Source organism: Peromyscus leucopus, chromosome 3, assembly GCF_004664715.2.
Source record: "Peromyscus leucopus breed LL Stock chromosome 3, UCI_PerLeu_2.1, whole genome shotgun sequence".
Classification (NCBI taxonomy): Eukaryota; Metazoa; Chordata; class Mammalia; order Rodentia; family Cricetidae; genus Peromyscus; species Peromyscus leucopus.
In genome coordinates, this window is record NC_051065.1 from 147,381,688 (window position 1) to 147,401,612 (window position 19,925).

At 42.9% G+C, this 19,925-nt stretch overlaps 1 protein-coding gene across 3 annotated transcripts in view; it reads right to left on the bottom strand.

Annotated features, from left to right (window-relative positions):
• LOC114706494 (C-type lectin domain family 4 member A-like) overlaps positions 1-16,040 on the bottom strand; it is a 28,556-nt gene extending 12,516 nt beyond the window's left edge. The window contains exons 1-3 of one of the 3 annotated variants that reach the window (XM_037204149.1): positions 15,872-16,040; positions 8,201-8,315; positions 4,816-4,919 (exon numbers count right to left, since the gene is read on the bottom strand). In XM_037204149.1, the coding sequence (XP_037060044.1) occupies positions 4,816-4,919; positions 8,201-8,315; positions 15,872-16,025 (373 nt within the window). In that variant the 5' untranslated portion in view covers positions 16,026-16,040. Of the gene's footprint in view, positions 1-978; positions 1,338-4,815; positions 4,920-8,200; positions 8,316-15,871 lie in introns of those variants that run through there. The other 2 variants (XM_028888887.2, XM_037204150.1) reach the window with 2 other exon arrangements.
• Between the last annotated feature and the right edge of the window lie 3,885 nt (positions 16,041-19,925).

Consider the following 19,925-nt stretch of genomic DNA (forward strand, 5'->3'; position numbering starts at 1 on the left):
ATATATATATATTCACAAAAACAGTTTGATCAAATCATTTCAGCAAGTTCTTTTTTTGGTGGTGGGAGGTTTAATGGACTAGGATCTCACTATGTAGACCAGGCTGGTCTGCAACTCATTATGTAGAGCAGGCTGGCCTCAAATCCTCAGTGATCCTCCTGCCTCTGCCTCTGGAGTGCTGGAATTAGACCACACTGGCCCTTTCAGCAAATTTTAAAGGATGTTCATATAGTATGTTTTCCGACATGGCGACACAGCATAATAATGCCATCTGCCTGTGTCTTTCCTTTTACACTGTCTTGTAGGTATATTTTCATATGACCATGTTTTCTTGGTGTTCTTTACTGTGGTTGCAGCAGGATATATTCTAATACCTTCCAGACTGTCCAAACATTAAAGACACATATGCAATAAAAGGTAAATATTTCTAATCATTTTCCATATCTTTAGCATATGGTCATTTGGCTAGTCACTGACTCATGACTGGAAACCGTTTGCTAGATGAAGATAAAATTTAGTGGAGAGCAACTGCCTACCGAGGGAGAGGCTCTGCTTTGATCTATAGTATAAAAGAAAAAGTTCCTTCAAGATAAAAGCTCCACACACAGAAACAGTTTTCATAAAGTTGCAATATAGTGTCAAACATAGAGGGGAAAAGCTCAATAGTGAAAAGTATGATTTCATTTTATGTTCATTTTTATAAAGCAGGAAATGCTATATACAAGATATATACATGCAAGAATGCAGGATACAAGGTATAGCTTCTGTAAATGGCAAGAGCAAAAACCATGCCAAGCAAGCTTTTCTTTCCCACTAGGAAACTCTACAGCCCTTAAAGTCACTCTACAAACAATTCCATCCCCTGCGATTCCAGTAAAATCCATGAGCGCTGAGAAGATTAGTAAACAACATCACTCAAAGTTTATTATTGACTCTTCCTTTATCCTTCCCCCTCATTAAGTCCAGAATTTGTTTTACCTGTAGCAGAATCTAAGTAGGTGCCTGAGGACTTGGATTCATTCTTGAACTTCACTTCTGCATAGGTGATTTCTGAAGCCATATCAAGAAGAGTGAGACCTGTGTCACTCAGAAAACACACCCTGTCTCCTCCCTAAAACTCGTGGTATGTGAGAACCAATCACGGCGATAAATTGTCATATCACACGATTATATATAAGAAGAGGTATTTTCAGATGTTATATACCACATGAGAATGAGAAACCACAACATGGAATCACTCGGATCACATACAGAGATGCCACATCTTCAAACACCAAAGTAAGAATTGTAGCATTTGAACCTACTCAGCACGATATGCAAATACTATAAAGAGGGAACTCAAAGGCGGAAGGAAAGAAATAGGAAGGAGGGAAGAAGAGGAACCAAGCTATGAGAGAACTCTGTCCTAAGACACTCTGCAGCAAACATAACTTCATGTGCTTCTGTATGCAAACGTAGTTTCAGAAGAACCAGACAACATGAGCAAACACTTAAGGCATGACAACATCCATTTTGACGGGACAGACAAGTTCTGACACCACATTCTAGAGGACCATTGTCCCCTCACCATTGTGTGGGCTCCCACATCCCACTCAGCTGCCTCCTGCAGGGGGAAGGCAAAGCTCACATCCTGGTCCTTCTGAAGCTGCTCCTCTGAGCTCTCTGCTTCCCACTCTCTTCATAACACACTCATGGGCACTCTCCACTCACTGGGCCACTGACCACATCCTGACACAGCTCTGGTTAGCAGCTGTGGGAGGAGGCTGTCTCTCTCCTCATGCCTCTCTTCTCTTTGTCCCTGCACTGCTCAGCATGAGCCGCATGGGTTCACAGCACTGTTGGGAACAGTTGGGAGAATTAATGGATCATGATGTACCAGAGGGAAACTTAAACTACTAAAAATGGGACTATTTAGTTCCTCCCACTGACGTCTTCCAACTCATAGTGACATGCTCAGCCTTCAGTTCTTCCAAATATTTTCCTTCTTGAAATGTCCTCTTGCACCTACACATAACAAACAGCACATGCATGAACACCTACACAAACACACATATACAAACACACACACACACACACACACACACACACACACACACACACACACACAGTTCGTGTTCTAGTTTTTCTCTCCAGTTTGTATCCAAACATATTAAAATCCATGGGTGCACATTATTCGCCCCATTTTAGTATAATGTTGCAGCAAGTTTCCTTTTATTTCCCAAATTTCAGCATTTCTAATCTACATATGAGACTGGAAAAAAAAAAACTATGTTCATTATCACTATGGAAAGCTCTCAAGTGACAATCTCTTGGATGCTGCCCATCACCCTTCCACATCCTCCACTAAGCTGCCTGTCTCTCCAGGATGGGTTCCAGCCCTCAGGTCATGCCTGTGTCCCCTGAACTGATAACTTCCTCCCTTTAGCTGGATGTTCCCTCTCATACCAGACACCTTGCTGAAGATCTCATGTCATGACTGAGGAAGGCCTCATTCACTAAGCTTGTGCAATGACTCCTGGTGCTAATCCCTGAGGAGTTTGGCCTATTTGACCACTACAGCCAATACCAGGACATCCACAACCAGGTAAGGATGCTCTCCTTACCCTACTGGACACTAAGGTCTCATGTGGATGTCCACCATAGAGATACACTTTACCCATGTCAGGTCCACTATCTGCAAGGAAGATCCTTTCAACCTTCTGTGTCTCTGAATCCAACCCAGTATGGAGCCAACACTCTGCCCAGGTGCCTTTTCACCACAGATACTTTCCTCACCACGCATGTGTGCCCTCCTCACTCTACACAGGTGCCCTCCTCACACTTCCAAATGTCCAGTTCCTCCATCAGGACCCTCTCCTCTCCTATTTGCAGGTCTGACTCCCCACAGGAAGTGACCTAATGAGTTCACACTCTCCTCACCATGCTGGAGCACAGACTCCCTACAAGTGACCATTCCATAGCATAGCTGCCCTCCTCACCTCTCAGACTCTGAGGTCTCACAGCAGACTGCTGCTTGGAGACTCTCTCCTGAATCCAGACACTTTCTCACCAGCATGCTCACATTCCCCTCACTGCTTGGGCTCCAGTTCTGCTGTCAGGCCAGCCCTCAGCATGGTCACCCAGACCCTGGATCAGACCATTGCTGCCCCACACCTGACCCTTCCACAGACACCTGCCTGGCCCTCCATACACAATTCTTTTTTTTTTTTTTTTTTTGGTTTTTTTTTTCGAGACAGGGTTTCTCTTGTGTAGCTTTGCGCCTTTCCTGGAACTCACTTGGTAGCCCAGGCTGGCCTCGAACTCACAGAGATCCGCCTGCCTCTGCCTCCCGAGTGCTGGGATTAAAGGCGTGCGCCACCACCGCCCGGCCAATTCTTTATTCAGTAAGTTACTAAGTAACTGAGGTGCTGCAAGGAAAGAAACCACATATGATAAATATAAAGTCCTATGTAATTATTAAACCTGTCAAGTATTTCCATGGTAATAAATATGCTACACACCACTTCACTCCAGTCACAGATGCTCAGGGATTTTACCCTCTAGGCAAAAATATATTTCTAAGTTATCATATCTCACATATATTAGAATAAGTCACAGACAATACCAATATTCAGGTGGTTTACAATAACAAATAATTCTCATTTATGTATGTGCTTAGGGTCTTGTTATGGGTCATATAAATTCTGTTCAGCTTCTTTCCACAGTTATAATTTTGGAGACAGATCGTAGAGAATAACATCTTGTATGCTGAACATGTAGTACGTTCCTGCATTTAGCAAATCAGATTCATTTTCATCTTTTGGCCAATGAAAATCACCTGAACAAATCTGACAATTGGGGTTGAAACATACTTTATGTATTGCTTTACAGTGGTGGTGCAGGCTTTAATTCCACCATCTGGGAGGCAGAGGCAGCCAGATCTCTGTGAGTTCTAGAACAGCTTGGTCTATAGCACTAGTTCCAGGACAACCAAAGCTGTTACACAGTGAACCCCTGTCTTTAAAAACAAATAAAATTCTTGAGTAAATTACACTTTGTAAACACTGTAACTGAGAAAGATTACACACACACACACACACACACACACACACACACACACATTTATGAAAACACTTGAGGGACTATAGAAATGTTGCAGTGGTTAAGAGTGAGTACTATTCTCTCTTTTTTTTTTTTTTTTTTTTTTTGGTTTTTCGAGACAGGGTTTCTCTGTGTAGCTTTGCGCCTTTCCTGGAACTCACTTGGTAGCCCAGGCTGGCCTCGAACTCAGAGAGATCTGCCTGGCTCTGCCTCCCGAGTGCTGGGATTAAAGGCGTGCGCCACCACCGCCTGGCGTGAGTACTATTCTCACAGAAGATTGGAGTTCAGTTCCTAGCACAGATGGCCTGTGGCTCACATCCACATTTAACTCCAGCTCCAGGGATGACACCCTCTTCTGCCTCTGTAGACACTGCACTCACATACACCAACCCACACATAGGCCCGTGCATATATACATATTTTAATTAAAAATAAAATCATAAACACACACCCTTTAGCATGACTCCCTGGAGATGCTCACATTCACATCATTAGATTTGCTTTATCCTTTCTGGATCTCCTCTGTTTTTCCAATAAAATTCTGTTCAGCCCAGTATTATCTCTCCCTCCCTGAAACTCTGCTTTATTGACACTAGGGGGGCACATATCCCAATTATGCCTGATTGGAGACCCCTAAAAAGGACTCCACAGGCAGCTGGTACTGCGTGTGTGGTGTCCCACAGTGCCCATTGCTGATGGATTGACCTGATAATCTTGTTTGAAATGCTGACTAACATTCCAAGAATGAATGCTGTTTTGTACACTCTAACTCAGTGTAATTCAGTTCTTTTATAATTGCTTTTACTTCAAGAAATCGAGAATATATTTTAAACAAAGTTGTAAAACAGAATAAAAAAAAACCATTCAGTTTCCTGCTAGTAATAAGACTCATTTTTTTCATTTTTACTTTCTTCTATCCTTTGTAGAAACCAAATCTATAAATGACCAATTATCTGAACAGTTAGAGCCTGCCTGAGAAACACTCCCTATTACCATAGACTGGGTGTGGTGGCTGTGGCCCTAGAAAATGGGAATTAGAATGAGGAAGAATAAAGGTTTCTGGTTGTCCTTAACTATACAAGTTAGTGTAGCTGGTTTGTTAGTTAGCTCATGGCTAGCCTGAACTACATGAGAACCTACTCCCACCCCCCACCCACCCCCCAAAAAATCACCACCTTCAGTCATTATTTCCCTGCTCCTGGTGATTTATGACCACAACTATCTTCAGGAAGAGCTGGAAAAACAAGACAGATCCATGACCCTGGGGACTCTTCATCATTTCATGGAGGACACACTGAAGACTACATCTAAGGTGGTAAGTTCTATTAAGTATGTGCACAGCCCAGGAAAGGTGAAGGAGAAATGAGCTAATTCAGAGCACTTCCAGGTTACCTGAGCAGGGAATTTATAAAAGTGCCCACATTGATCAAAAGGACTTTGTTTCCAACCTCTTCTTTCCTGTCTCCCTCCACACCACCTAGCTCAGACTTCAGTGTCCTCACACTTTCATGGAGTCCCTAACTTAAATCTAACTCACTTTTTCTCTAGAAATTGAATTTTCTTTCTTCTCTTCCTCATCTCCCACTTGTCCCTGGAGTCACTGGATTCTGGCTTTCCCTTCTGCTCATTTACCAAACCGTGTTAGAAATGGACCATCAGCAGCTCCTCCTGTCCACTGATCTGTCCTCTGTGATGAGACTTCCCACATTACAAAAGCCTGCTGGTTCGCTTCCTCCTAACTGTTGGGAAACAGTGGCTCCCTCACTTTTGCCTGGTCCTGCTGGCTGCTGTTTCCTGTGCTCTCTCTTTCACATTTCCTTCCTCACCCACCTCGCTCAAAACGGAACATTGCACCCAGTTCCATCTGAATTCCTCTTTCTCCTCCAATTTCTCTTCCTTAGTGATATTGGATTTTCCCTGGATTGTTGGAGGATGGGATTGTTCCCTTTGTTTTTTTAGTCTGTATTGTTATCTGCTACAAAGGTCTTCTAAAATGTGTACCTCTATCCTAAAACATTTGAGTATGCATCCAAGTAAATTTGTGCATCTGAGATTTAGGTGAACATAAACAAAACTTAAACCTTCATATTCCAAACCAAACCTGCTACTCTTCTTCTTCCTCTTCAAATATCTTCATAACTGATAACTTTATGAATTCAGAATATTAAAGTCATACCTCACTCCTCTGTGTCTCCAATACTCAGCTATCAATATTGATCAAAATGTTGCCTCCTTTTGTCTAAGTTATCTCCTCTCCTGTGCATCACTAGCATGGTACTTGGATCAAACTCCTAGTGCTGCTCATATGGATTCTGTAGCTTCCTAATTTCTGCTTCCCTTCATTTCCACACCTCTGTAAGAGCACACTTGTCTAAGTTTTAATTTTATCATGTCCTGCTTCAGATTCATCAGGGGATCTCCAAGACTGCTACACACTGAAAAACTGGACACACTTCTCAACCTTCCCTATATGAATACCCATTTAGACTATACCTTTCCAGTTCCCTACTCAAGATACTGGTCTATTTCTATATCACCTCATCTGAGCTGCTTTAAAGAGTTCTTTGGCCAGTAAAATACACAAAGGCAAATGTGTGTGTGCTCCATGTTGGGCTTGGCTTACTGCCTCCATCTGTCTTGCAAGTTTGAAGTTGCCATGGGAAGCTGGGTTGTCTGTTACTGATGCAGACTCCATGAGCATGAGTAAGCTCACCTAGGACCATGGGACTCTCCCAACTGAAACCAGTCTTGGTGAAGCCACCAAGCAAGAACTAATTAAATCGTTCAATTAACCTACTAAGTTTTAAGTTGGCTAAAGGTTCAGCCACAACTACTAAATAAAATAACATTTAGAGGGGATGCACGTGTGATATGGTATGCACTATTTTGTGATCTGAGTCCACTTTTTGTCTGTACCTACAGTTTCATGCTTAGTTCTCCATGTATCACTATGCATGACAGTAATGTGTACCTATATTTGCCCATATTTTCCATGCCCCCACATGTCCAGGACATTGCTGGCACACACAGGTCTAGGTGTCATCTGCTCCAAGCTTTTCTTAGCCCCATGTGCTTACTTCTTACTTCTCACCTGCACAGCATTTCCCATGCAATTTTTTAAGCACTGGTTCACCTAACTATTCCCTAATTTCCTGATACAGGGACTGTAGATCTTTTGGACTCTTTGACATGCAGCTCAATATAGAGTAAATTGTTACTACTAAATATTGAATGAATGAGTAGAATATCTACATAAAATATACTATTTATACTCTTCAATTTTTGATCAATTTGAAGGCCAATTTACAGAGAAATCAAGTGTTTTCTAAATTAGCGTTCAGGTTTCACATGATCTGGAAAAAAATAAATGATTAAAGGAACTCCACTGGAGCACTGTCCCTGGAATAGCTCTGTCCATATCTTCTCATTCCAAAATATAGATGTCTATGCATTTAAATACTGCTGATGAGGAAATACAGGTTTGTCCTCATTACTGGAGCCTAATACAGAAGCACCAAAAATTTACTCTGTGACACCAACAAACCCACACTTACTTCTCTAATGAGAATGAATGAGTTTTACAGAAGAGTTATTCTGAAACAGAGAAAAATCCCCAATGTCATCTATTGTAAAATGAATCTTAAAATATCTTATTAATCAAAAAAAACCCTGGAGCCAGATATTTGTGTGAAAACTGAAAGATCAGAGAAACAGAACAAGCCATCCATGTTCTTACCTCTATGATATCCTCAGCCTCATGAGACAAACTTCCTGTTTACTCACACCTTATATAACTTTTTGTGCCATGCCATCTTAGTTCGTTCCTAGTGCTGGGATTAAAAACCTGTGTCATCATACCTTTCTGTTCCAAGTGTGGTCTTGAACTCACAGAGATCTGCATGGATCTGCCTGAGGAATGCTAGATTAAAAGTGAGTGCTACCACTGCCTGACCTCTATGTTTAATATAGCGGCTGGCTTTGTCCTCTGATCCCTATGCAAGCTTTATTGGGGTACACAATATATCACCATAATCTATTTCTCCAGAGTTCTGTCTCAGGTTTCTGTCTAATGGGTCTGTTTCCTTCCCTGTGTTTACTTGTCCCACTATAATTCTTACCGATCAGAGCAATGGAGAATAAGATTGTCAACAGCAGGAAATAGATTGTGAATGAGGTGAGGTGAACCTTGGAGAATCTATGACAACTTTCATGACTCATGATCTTCTTTAGAAGAGCTGAAAGACAAACCAAATTCATGTCTTCACCTCTGTTTCTATTTCCTCTTCTTTCTCCTAATTCTTTTCTTTTTGTGTATGATAAACACTAGCAATGTCATGTTTGAAATAATAGCATATAATCATGTTAGTTATAGAAACATTACAATATGTACAAAATCCCTCATTCCTGATGTTTAGAGTACTCATTGTCCTCAGGGAACCCCACAGACAAAGAGGCAGAAAGAGTGTAAGCACCTGAGGGGATGGGTCACCAGGAGATCAAGGTCCTCTAAATCAACAGAGCCAGGGACAGAAGTCACAAGAACTGAAGCAGCAAGCACAGGGACAGCACAGGTCTGCACCAGGTCCTCTGCTTGGCTATTATAGCTTTCAGCTTAGTGTTAGTATGGCACTCCTGAATGTGAGAATGGGTGGGTCTTTGACTCTTCTTCCTGCTCTTGGGGTTCTTTCCTCCTGTTAGGTTGCATTGTCCAGCTTCAATGTGATGATTTTTGTTTTATCTTATTATAGTTATTTTGACATATTTGGTTGTTATCTCTTAGATTTCTGTTGTTTTCTAATAGACAGAAAGGGAATGGACCTTAGTGGGCAGGGTTAGTGGGGAGGAACTGGGAGTAGTGGAAAGATGTGAAACTATAATCAGGATATATGGTATGATAAAACAATCTACTTTTGATAAAAGAAAAAATGTCAAAAATATTTATGATAAAATAAATAAATAAATAAGAAAAATTGTTGTTGGCCATCCAGCTCAAGTGGGTGAAAGCCACCCAAAGGGCAGCCTGGGTCCTCAAGAACCAGTCTGGTGCGAAGATAACCACTGGCCCACACAGCCTGTTATGGCACCAGGCAGGTGGGTCCCATTATGATGAGCAAGTATGTGGTGGAGAAATGAGAGTGAAAAAGAAGCAGAGTGACTCAAGTGCTGTGGAATAAGTGAACTGGAGGAAGATTAGACTGAGGTGGGAGGCCTTTTTGCTACCTGGGCCATGGTCATTTACAGGACGGTCTGCTGCTAAGAGCCATGTCTGGGTTATAGACCTAACATGGCCAGAGTCTGTATGACCATCTATGGCCTATGTTGCCACCAAAATTCACAAGGATGCCTAGTGTCTGGAACTGCCATCAGTGGCCATGTAGGAATTCAAGAGCCTTGTAGCCACCAGAGTCACACCGATCTTGGTGGCTAATGTTGCCACCTGGGGCAAAGGTGTTGACCAGGCCTGGGCTGCTTCTGAGAGCCCTGTCTGGGTCTGTGGCCCTACAGCAGCTATGGTCTGAGTCATTCTCTGTGGCTTCTGCTGCAACCAAGGACCATGTTGGTGCCCAGGGCCATGATGCATCCAGGGCCATACTGGTCTAAGTGGCACATACTGCTATATTGTGCCATGGTCACATCTGGGCCAGGGCTGCATGTCTGGGTTCATGGCCCTACTATAGTCAGGGTCTGTGTTGATATCCATGGTTCCTTTTTCATTGAGAGCCATGTGGATCCCTGGAGTCTGAGCCCCCAACTGGTGCTGTGTTGGTGTCCAAGGGCTGTGCTACTGCTGAGGCCAAGCACATGTGGGTGGCCTGTGCCACCACCTAGGACCATGGTGACATCCAGACCCGGGGTGCTGCAGAAGACCATGTCTGGGGCAAAACAGGGGCAACACAGAAGCTTTGGATCTGGGATGCAACCTGTGGCCTTGTTGTAGTCTAGAGGCCATGCTGTATCCAGGGCCATAAAATTCTAAGTGGCAAAAACTGCTATCTGGTGGCATGGTGACATCAATGAGGTTGGGTCATGTCTGGGTCTGTGACCCTACTACAGCCACGGTCTGTGTTGATGTCTGTAGCTCCTGTTGCCACAAGGGCAATGCAGATTCCCGAGGTCTGGGCTGCCAGCTGAAGCAGTGTTTGTGTCTGAGGGCCATGTTGCCACCAGGGTCATGCCAGACTAGTAGACTGCATTGCCATACAGGGCCATGGTGACATCCAGAACTGGGCTGCTACGAAGGACCATGTCTGAATCCATGGTCCCACTGCAGCCGAAGTCTGTGTTCCCACCAATTGTTACACAGAAGCCTGGCATAGGACCATAATAATCTGTGGTCTTGTTGATGTCTGGGGGGCCATGTCACCACCAGAGCCATCCTGATCTGAGTGGCCTGTGCTTCCAGTCAGCCACGATGTCGTCCAAAAGACCAAGCTGCTGCCAAGGCCCATGTCTGGGTCCCTGGTCCTGCTGCACCTGGGGTCTGTGTTGATTGTCTATGGCTGAGGGAGCCATGGAAACCATGTGTGATGGAATCAGAGGGCCATGCTGAGACAGCCCTGCCCTTTGCTGGCCTTAGGTAGCTGGCCCTACCCCACACTGGATGCTGCAGCAAGAGAGCTGGCCCCAGCCCTCATGGGAGATCTGGCCCCCTACACTCGGGAGAGATAGCCTCTCCCCTCACTGTAAATGGAAGTAGAGCTTTCTGTCCTGTAGGATCAATTATCCCAGGCAATCACTTCCCAAATTACCACTCAGAGGCTTATATTAATTATAAATGCTTGGCCAATATCTCAGGTTTGTTACTAGCTGGCCATCGAATTTAAATTAACCCATATTTCTTATCTGTACTTGGCCACATGGTTCATGGCTTGTTACCTCATTTTCTACAAGTCATGCTTCCTTGGCAGCTGGCTAGTGTCTTCTTGGACTCTGCCCTCCTTCTCCCTGTATCTCTGTTTGGCTTTCCTACCCAGACTTATTCTTCCTGACTATAGGCCAAACCAGCCTTTATTATCAACCAATGAGATCAACACATATTCATAGCATACAGGATATCCCATAGCACCTCACCATGGGTTGTTAAGAGCTGACCCTGATGACATGGGTACAGGGGTGCTGGCCCCACTCATCACCTGAGGCAGGTGGCCCCAGTGGCCTGGAATGGCCCCAGCTTGTAGCTGGAGGGCTTCTCTCCAGGTTCCCCAAGCCCCGCAGTCCCACAATCCACTTATAAAATAATCACTCAGACGCTTATATCACTTATAAACTGTATGGCCGTGGCAGGCTTCCTGCTAACTGTTCTTTTATCTTAAATTAACCCATTTTTATAAATCTATATCTTGCCACGTGGCTGGTGGCTTACCGGCGTCTTTACAGGTTGCCTCTCCTGGCGGTGGCTGCAGTGTCTCTTCTCCTTCTTCATGTTTCCCCAATTCTCCTCTCTCTTTGTCCCGCCTATACTTTCTGCCTGGTCACTGGCCATCAGTGTTTTATTTATATAGAGTGATATCCACAGCACTTCCCCTTTCTTCTTTTTTTAAAAAGGAAGGTTTTCACTTTAACATGGTAGAATTACATATAACAAAACAATTACCGAGCAAGAATTATAGTTACAATATTAAAGAAGATGTCCTATCTGTCTTATATTTGTGAGTTTAAGGTTTTATAGCTAACTTATCTTTTATCATAACTGAGGAAATTACGACTATCTAGTCTTCAACCACATCAAAGACCTGAGAAGGAACATAATGGTACCTGAGAAATGGTAGACGGATGCAAGCAACTTTCGGGAATCTTGCAAGAGTAGACCAAGACAGCTGGCAGCCTGGACAGTCACCTAATAATGTTTCTCAGCATTGTTGGTGCATTCAAATTGGCTACAGGCCTAGAGTATATGACAGACCATTTTTAGAAGCAGGAATTCTGAAAGACCATCTTACTCTGTCTTGGCAGAGTACAGTGGTCGCTTTCCTTGTGTCCCGCTTGTCCAGAAAGGACAGCATTGCATTCATACTGTTAGCCGTCAAGGCAAGGGCAGTTCTTTTGCCCAGTAGGCCATTTTGTGCCAAAAAGACAAACTTCCAAATGGAAATGTCTTAGAAGCCCAACATTTTCTCGGGATCAATTGGTGCAGCCAGGAGCAATTGTGTCTCACGTCAACAGAATTCTAAGTTATTTAAATGCCATATTCTCTAGGTCTATGAAGTGTTTGAAGATTACCTATCTACCTGAAATATATCTATGTATACCTAGAAGACTTAACTAACATGGCTACAAATATGATTATCATAGATGACTAATTATTAATCTATTTTTAATTATCCATTACAATTTTAAATGAGTTACATAAACATAATACCTCAAACAAGAATAGAAATATATATATATATATATATATATATATACAGTATAACAAAATTAACTTCAAGTTTGTATCAATAAACTAAAATTTATACCAATGTAAAACATTTTAAACAAGTTGTTCTTTAAAAGTAGATTCATTAATCTACCCTTTTATCTTATCATCTCTATATCCTCCTATATATTTATATCATATCCCCTTTTCTTTTTTAGAAAGAGATCACATTTATAATTAACCTGTTTTAAATAAAAATATTGGTTTTTCTCTGTCCCACACCAGAGGGCTCTTATGATTTGGGACACAAGAATCTCTTAACCTTTTTTTTTAAAGCAATATGTCTGGGTTTAGAGGGGGAGTGAGCCAATTCCACCTCTAAAGCCAGCTTGGTATATTTGGGAAATTGGGCGTAGCATCTCTTACTACTTCCTGTTGGAGGGGGCACTGTATCTTATGGGAACGCAAAGAAAATTTTAGGCCTATGGGGTAGTCCGTGAGGCTGTATTGTGTGAACCAGTTGCCTTGAAATCGCTCTGGATGTTGGATCATCTGGGCCATGGTGTCATCGGAGACCTTTCAGGGGGTCTTGGCTGGTGAAACCTGATGTATCTTAATCTGGAACAAATCCACAGCCTCTGGCTTTCTGTGGAAACAAAAGCAGAACCTCTTTTCCAAAGCAACATATCCTTAAATCCAAATTTTGAAGTCAAGGTACCTTTAAAATATGCATTTTGGCATAACTCAACAGCTTTTGCAATCAAATGTTTTTCTTCAGTTACAAATATCAAAGACAACATAATCCAGATTCTCTGTGTGGTAGCCATCTTTACGTGGCTTATTTATCCTAATTTATCTTTTTTTGTCTCTTTTAAGCCTACATATTGTGAATCTATTGCTTTAAACTGCACCATTCTAAGACTGAAACGGCGCTGTGGCTGTTGGCTCCGCCCATTTCAGCTTCCCAACACGGCGGCTGTACGATTTCTGCCAGTTCTGCGAGTCATTAAGTCTCAGAAATAGTGGGTCTAAGCTTTTATCAAAGCAGCATGTAGCCCAGAAACCTCTTTTTTTTTTTTTTAATACTAGTAAAGACTAAATCTACCACACAGCTTAATGTACCGCTGGCAGACGCCTCGTTTCTGCCATACTGTCGGTCAAATGCACACGCCACGAACCCGCCAGTGTTCAAACCTGCGTCTTGCGGTGTTTAGCTGCCTGTATGAGACAAGAAGCAGGAACCTGGTTTTGGCTCTGTTTAGAATTGGTTATTAAATATTCTCAGGTTTAAGGTGGAAATTCGAGCCGTTGGGCGCCATTTGTAGCTGGAGGCTTCTCTCCAGGTTACCCAAGCCCCGCAGTCCCACAATCCACTTATAAAATAATCACTCAGACGCTTATATCACTTATAAACTGTATGGCCATGGCAGGCTTCCTGCTAACTGTTCTTTCATCTTAAATTAACCCATTTTTATAAATCTATATCTTGCCACGTGGCTGGTGGCTTACCGGCGTCTTTACAGGTTGCCTCTCCTGGTGGTGGCTGCAATGTCTCTCCCCTTCTTCCTGTTTCCCCAATTCTCCTCTCTCTTTGTCCCGCCTATACTTCCTGCCTGGTCACTGGCCATCAGTGTTTTATTTATATAGAGTGATATCCACAGCACCAGCTCAGTTATCACTCAGGCCCACAGCTGGGTTTGGAGTTGACTCACCCCAACATCTACTCCATCTAGGACATGCTGGAGCTTGTGAAGGTACTGGTCCTGTGGAACAATACCTGCAGGATCTCCAAGACACAGGGCAAGCCTGAGATATTGAAGAGGAGTTTTGGTGAGGGTCTAGTGATGATAGCATACCTGAAACCAGAGGACTTGACCAGACCAATGACTCATTGCAATAAGCATTTGCAAGTAAAATTGATTGGAAAAAAGGGTACACTGTGTGACACATTGAGGCTCCTAGTGCCACCAGGAAGAATGAAGAGGTGTTGGGAGGCAGGAAAGATGAAGGAGAGAAGAGGTTTTTTTGTTTTGTTTTGTTCTTTGGGGGTTTTTGTTAATTTTTTGTTTGTTTGTTTGTTTGCTTGTTTGGTTTGATTTAATTTTTTTAATTTTTTTGGGGGGGGAGCTGCTATACAGGGGAGCAGAGGATATGGAGGGCTATTGGAGAAATTATTTTGGCCACTCCACGTAGTTAAAAGGATATTTATTTAATGGCGTAACTCACAAATTAAGTGAAAGGTAGGTCGCAGGGTCTGGGGAAGGTGTATCGCAGTCCAGCGGTGTTCTCCAGAGCTCTGCACAGTCCATCTTTACCGTTCAGCATCCCTGCACAGAGAGCGCACAGAGAGAGCGCTGGCCCATCCAGCTCTAGGGTCTCCAGGCACCTAACCTGGCCCCGCCTCATAGGCGTGACAGTTGCCAGAGTCTCAATGGGGGTTGGAACTTCCAGATCCAAGCTGGAATGGCTACCCACTACAGAGGGCCTGGGAGGTTACCAGAACTGGGATACATGATGTGAAATTCCTGAAGATTCAGTAAAGAAATTATGTTAACTATAAAAAAAGAATAATAGTTGTCAGTATTTTGATATGAATCTTTCCAAAGAGTTAAAGCTTTTACATTTTCCACAACTGGAACATCATAAGTACTGATTTCTGACTATCGTTTTATTTTAATTTTTTCTCATAAATTTTTTCTTTAGTGATTTTTTTTATTTTGCTATTTAGTGTTTTTGTATGTACTCCAGTTAGACCTTTAATGCATTATGTAGTCCAAGCTGGCCTCATTGTCACAGAAAACCCTGTCTCAGCCTACTGAGTTTTGTGCAACAGACTTGTGCCAACACATCTGGATGAACATTATTTTATATCATCATGTCTTCTTTATCATTTTTATTATGAGTGCATAGTATTTTATTATATACTTTTAAAGACTTCCAGCTTGCTTCCAACTTCAAATATGCAATAGTCAAGAAGTCACATTTTGTGATACAGTCTCTACGTTTTCAGTCACCACTTCTAAATGAGTTACAATACTTCCCAACCATGGGTGAGGTCCTGGGTTCTGTCTGCATCACGGGAGGGAGAGAGTGAAAGAAACTAATCAACACCTGGGTGCCAGCAGACTGTTGACATGTCACCAAATAGAGAGGGGAAATCAGTATGCTGTGGTTTAACCTTGAAACAATTTGTTACACATTTATATGTATATTTATATGTAGAAAAGATACAATAACATGGGTTGTGGTATTTTCTCTAGATGGTAAAAGATAACACCTCCTCTTCTCCATTGTACAATTCCACAACATATTACATCTGTTTACAGGCAACACACTTGATTGAGACTCCATTGACCCAGAGCATGGCCAGCAATTAAGATCATCTTTGTCCTTTACATCATCACTCACTAGGAGCAGCAGAAAATGCTTTCTTACCTGGAGGAAAGTCTGCATCCATGTCTGAGGAATCAAGTTTATTCATGAGGTTCTTGTTAATATAAATGTTTTCTGAAAACGTGTTGAGAAGAAAACATGCCCTGCCCTCAGAAGATTTATGCCATCCCTTCCTTAAAATAGCTCCTAAGAACATGGCCCACAGAACCAGCTAAGCAGGACTCACAGGGCTCACAGAGACTCAAGCTGCTATCATAGAACCTGCATGGGTCTGTGCTAGGCCCTCAACATACAAGCTGGTGTTGTTTAGCTTGGGGTTCTTGTGGGACTCCTAACAGAAGGCATCAGGTGTCTCTGTCTCTTTTACCTGCTCTTAGGACACTTCTCTTCCTAGTAGGTTGCCTCATCGAGCCCTGATATGAGTATTTGTACTAGTTTTATTGTATCTGTTATGCTGAGTTCAATTGATATTCCTGATAGGCTTGCTCTTCTCTGAGAGGATACAGAGGAGCAACAGATCTGGGCGAGAGAAAAGTAGCTGGGAGACCTGGGAGGAGTGGAGAGAGGGGAAGCTATGGTCAGGATATATTGTATGAGAAAAGAATAATTTTTTTTGAAAAAGAACAGAAATATACAATATGAAAAAAAATTCTCTAAACAAGAAACAGCAAATTGTCTTGCTATCAGCTAGGTGATGAGAAGCACTTCACAGAAAGCTGGCCTGAGTGTGCAGCATGAAGTCCAGTTCCCTGCCACACATTACCTTCAGACACAGGGCCTGGAAAATTGGACTGTGACCTAATATGGACTAAATAAACAGGACTTTTTTTCTAGTCTGCAATACCTGTTGAACTAATTGTAATAAATCATGAATGGAGGTACTGAAGTGAACCACAATGTTTCTAGATACTGTGTCACCCAGACTGTGTACTGAGAATCAGAATATAAGTTTAGAGGTGGAGGATAACATTGTAAAGGATGTATTTCATGGGTAATTCCATCTGATGAACAGAAGCACCTGGATGAGTGAAAACTAGTGTGACATCTCTAGAAACCAGGGCACCCTACCATCTTTTGTGTATCTACTAAATACTTGCATAAAGGGTATTGTCTAAAGCCTAGTGCTTTTAGGAAATAAAATAGCATGTTTGGGTTTGGAGAGATGGCTCAGAGATTAAGAGCACTAACTGTTCTTCCAGAGGACCTGAGTTCAAGTCCCAACAAACACATGGTGGCTCACAGCCATCTGTAATGAGATCTGGTGCCTTCTTCTGGCCTGCAGGCAGAACACTGTACACATAAATAAATAAATAAATCTTTTTAAAGATTGCATGTTTTGATGCAAAATCGACAAGTTTACTGGAAGGAGTGGTAAAGAGGAACTAGGCCATTAGAGAAGTCTGCCCTGAGACCCGAGCTCTCTGCACTGTGTGCAAGCATAAAGTTCCACATGCAAATATGGTTTTGGGCAAACCAGACCACGAGAGCACACACTGGGTCATTAACTGAATTCACAGGCAAGTTCTGACTCCAATTTCTAGAGGACCATTGGCCCTTCACCATTGTGTGGGCTCCCACTTCCCACTCAGCTGCCTCCAGCAGGTGGGAAGGCAAAGCTCATATCCTGGTCCTTCTGAAGCTGCTCCTCTGAGCTCTCTGCTTCCCACTGTCTTCATAACTCACTCATGGTTACTCTCCACTCACTGGGCCACAGGCCACATCCTGACACAGCTCTGGTTAGCAGCTGTGAGAGGAGGCTGTCTCTCTCCTCATGCCTCTCTTCCCTTGATCCCTGCACTGCTCAGCTGGAGCCTTGTGGGTTCACAACACTGTTGGGAACAGTTGGGAGAATTAATTGATCACAATATAGCAGAGGAACACAAGTTGCTAAGAGATGTTTGGGTTCCTCCAGCAGACGTTTTCCAGCTTATACCCACATGCTCAACCTCCAGCTCTTCCAAACACTTCCCTTCTTGAAATCTCCTCTAGCTACTCCCATGTTCATACACATAACAAGCAAATAGCACATGCATGAACACACACACACACACACACACACACACACACAAACACCCCCCCCCACACACACACACACACACACGCACTCCACAGCCCATGCCTGTTCTACAGTATGCAAGGAAGCTCAGTTCAACATTGTGAGCCTCTCAATGTCAGCCCATTATGGAGCCAACACTATGCACAGGTGCCCTACTCACTCTACACAGGTGCTCTCCTCACTTGTACAATTGCCCAGTTCCTCCATTATAACCTTCTTCTCACCTATTTCCAGTTTTGACTCCCCACAGGAAGTGACCTAATGAGTTGATACTCTCCTCACCATGCTGGAGCACAGACTCCCTACAAGTGACCATTCCATAGCATAGCTGCCCTCCTCACCTCTCAGGCTCTGAGGTCTCACACCAGACTTCTGCTTGGAGACTCTCTCCTGAATCCAGACACTTTCTCTCCAGCATGTTCACATTCCCCTCACTGCTTGGGCTTCAGTTCTGCTGTCAGGCCAGCCCTCAGCATGGTCACCCAGACCCTGGACCAGATCATTGCTGGCCCCCACCTGACCCTTCCACAGACACCTGCCTTGCCCTCCCTACACCATTCTTTATTCAGTAAGTTACTAAGTAACTGAGGTACTGCAAGGAAGGAAACAAATATGACAGAATATAAGTCCTGTATGATACCTATTGAGTATTTCCATAGTGATAAATATGCCTACACACCACTTCACTCCAATCACAGATGCTCAGGGGTTTTACCCTCTCAGCAAAATATTTTTTATACTTATCATATCTCACATACACTTCAATAAGTCATGCACAATACTTAAGTGGCTTATAACAAGTATTTTTCTTTTGCATATGTCTTAAGTGTGCCCTAAGTCCTAAGTGACCTATGGGTCATTGTAATTCTGTTCAGTTTCTTACCACATTTATCATTTGGGAACCAGGATCATAGAGAATAGTAGCTTCTTGTAAGTAATGTGTAGTATCTTCTTGTGTTTAGAGAATCAGATTCATCCTCATTTTATGGGCCAGTGAAAGTCACCCGGACAAAGCAGCCAATTGGAGTTGAAAGCGTAGTCTACATGAAGGAAGATGGATCAAAGGCATTGAGATGGTCCTTTTACAGAGGAGTATGAAAGCACTGGGACCAGCATAGCATCTACACCTAATCCCTTTACTGTTTACTCAGGAGATGAGTTGTTATTGGATTTCAAAATGGACCATTAGTCCCATCCACAGAAAGGAGGTACTATTGCAACACAAGCATGAAATACTAAAATTTGTTGGAGAGATGGCTCAGGGGTTAAGAACACTGGCTGCTCATCCAAAGGTCCTGAGTTCAATTCCCAGCAACCATATGATGGCTCACAAACATCTCTAGTGGGATCTGATGCAATCTTCTGGCATAAAGTCATACATGCAGATAGAATACTCATGTACATGAAATAAATAAAATACTCAAACTTGTGCTTTACTGATCTCTGATATTGAAGTACTCTAGAGTCATATGGGTTAGTATTGGGTGTCTGTCATGTACACCATGGGGTCTGTCGGAAAGCAGTGTGGTTATGCCTGGGACAGTGATGGTGCACATTCTCCTGTTCACCAACATCTGCATTCATATTATTTTATATCTGACCAGTTGAAGAAAGGCTTTGTCTAGACTTTTACCCATTTCATGGGAGGTTACCTCTCTAGTTGTTTGGAATTCCTGGAGCTATTTGGAAGTCTGTTTTATCATGGTAGGCCATGAAGCTTTATGCTGCTCAGTTCTTTCATAGTTCATGCTAACAAGACAATTCATGTAGGGAGCTCACTATTTCAGAAACACTGACATTGTGATTAAAGAGTTGAGCCTTTGAGCCATGAGATGCTCACCCTGGCAAGGAAGTGATGCTGAAGGCTGAGTTCACTCTCTTATCAACCAAACACTCACACCTTTATAATGAACCCTGGTCAATCTCTGAACATCAGAGCTCAGATGAGTGCCCCCTGGTTGGCTTATTCTGTGTACTGCTGCGATGAATTGACATTCTGGGAAGGAGATGCATCCATGGGGGTCAATGGAAGTTTCCTTT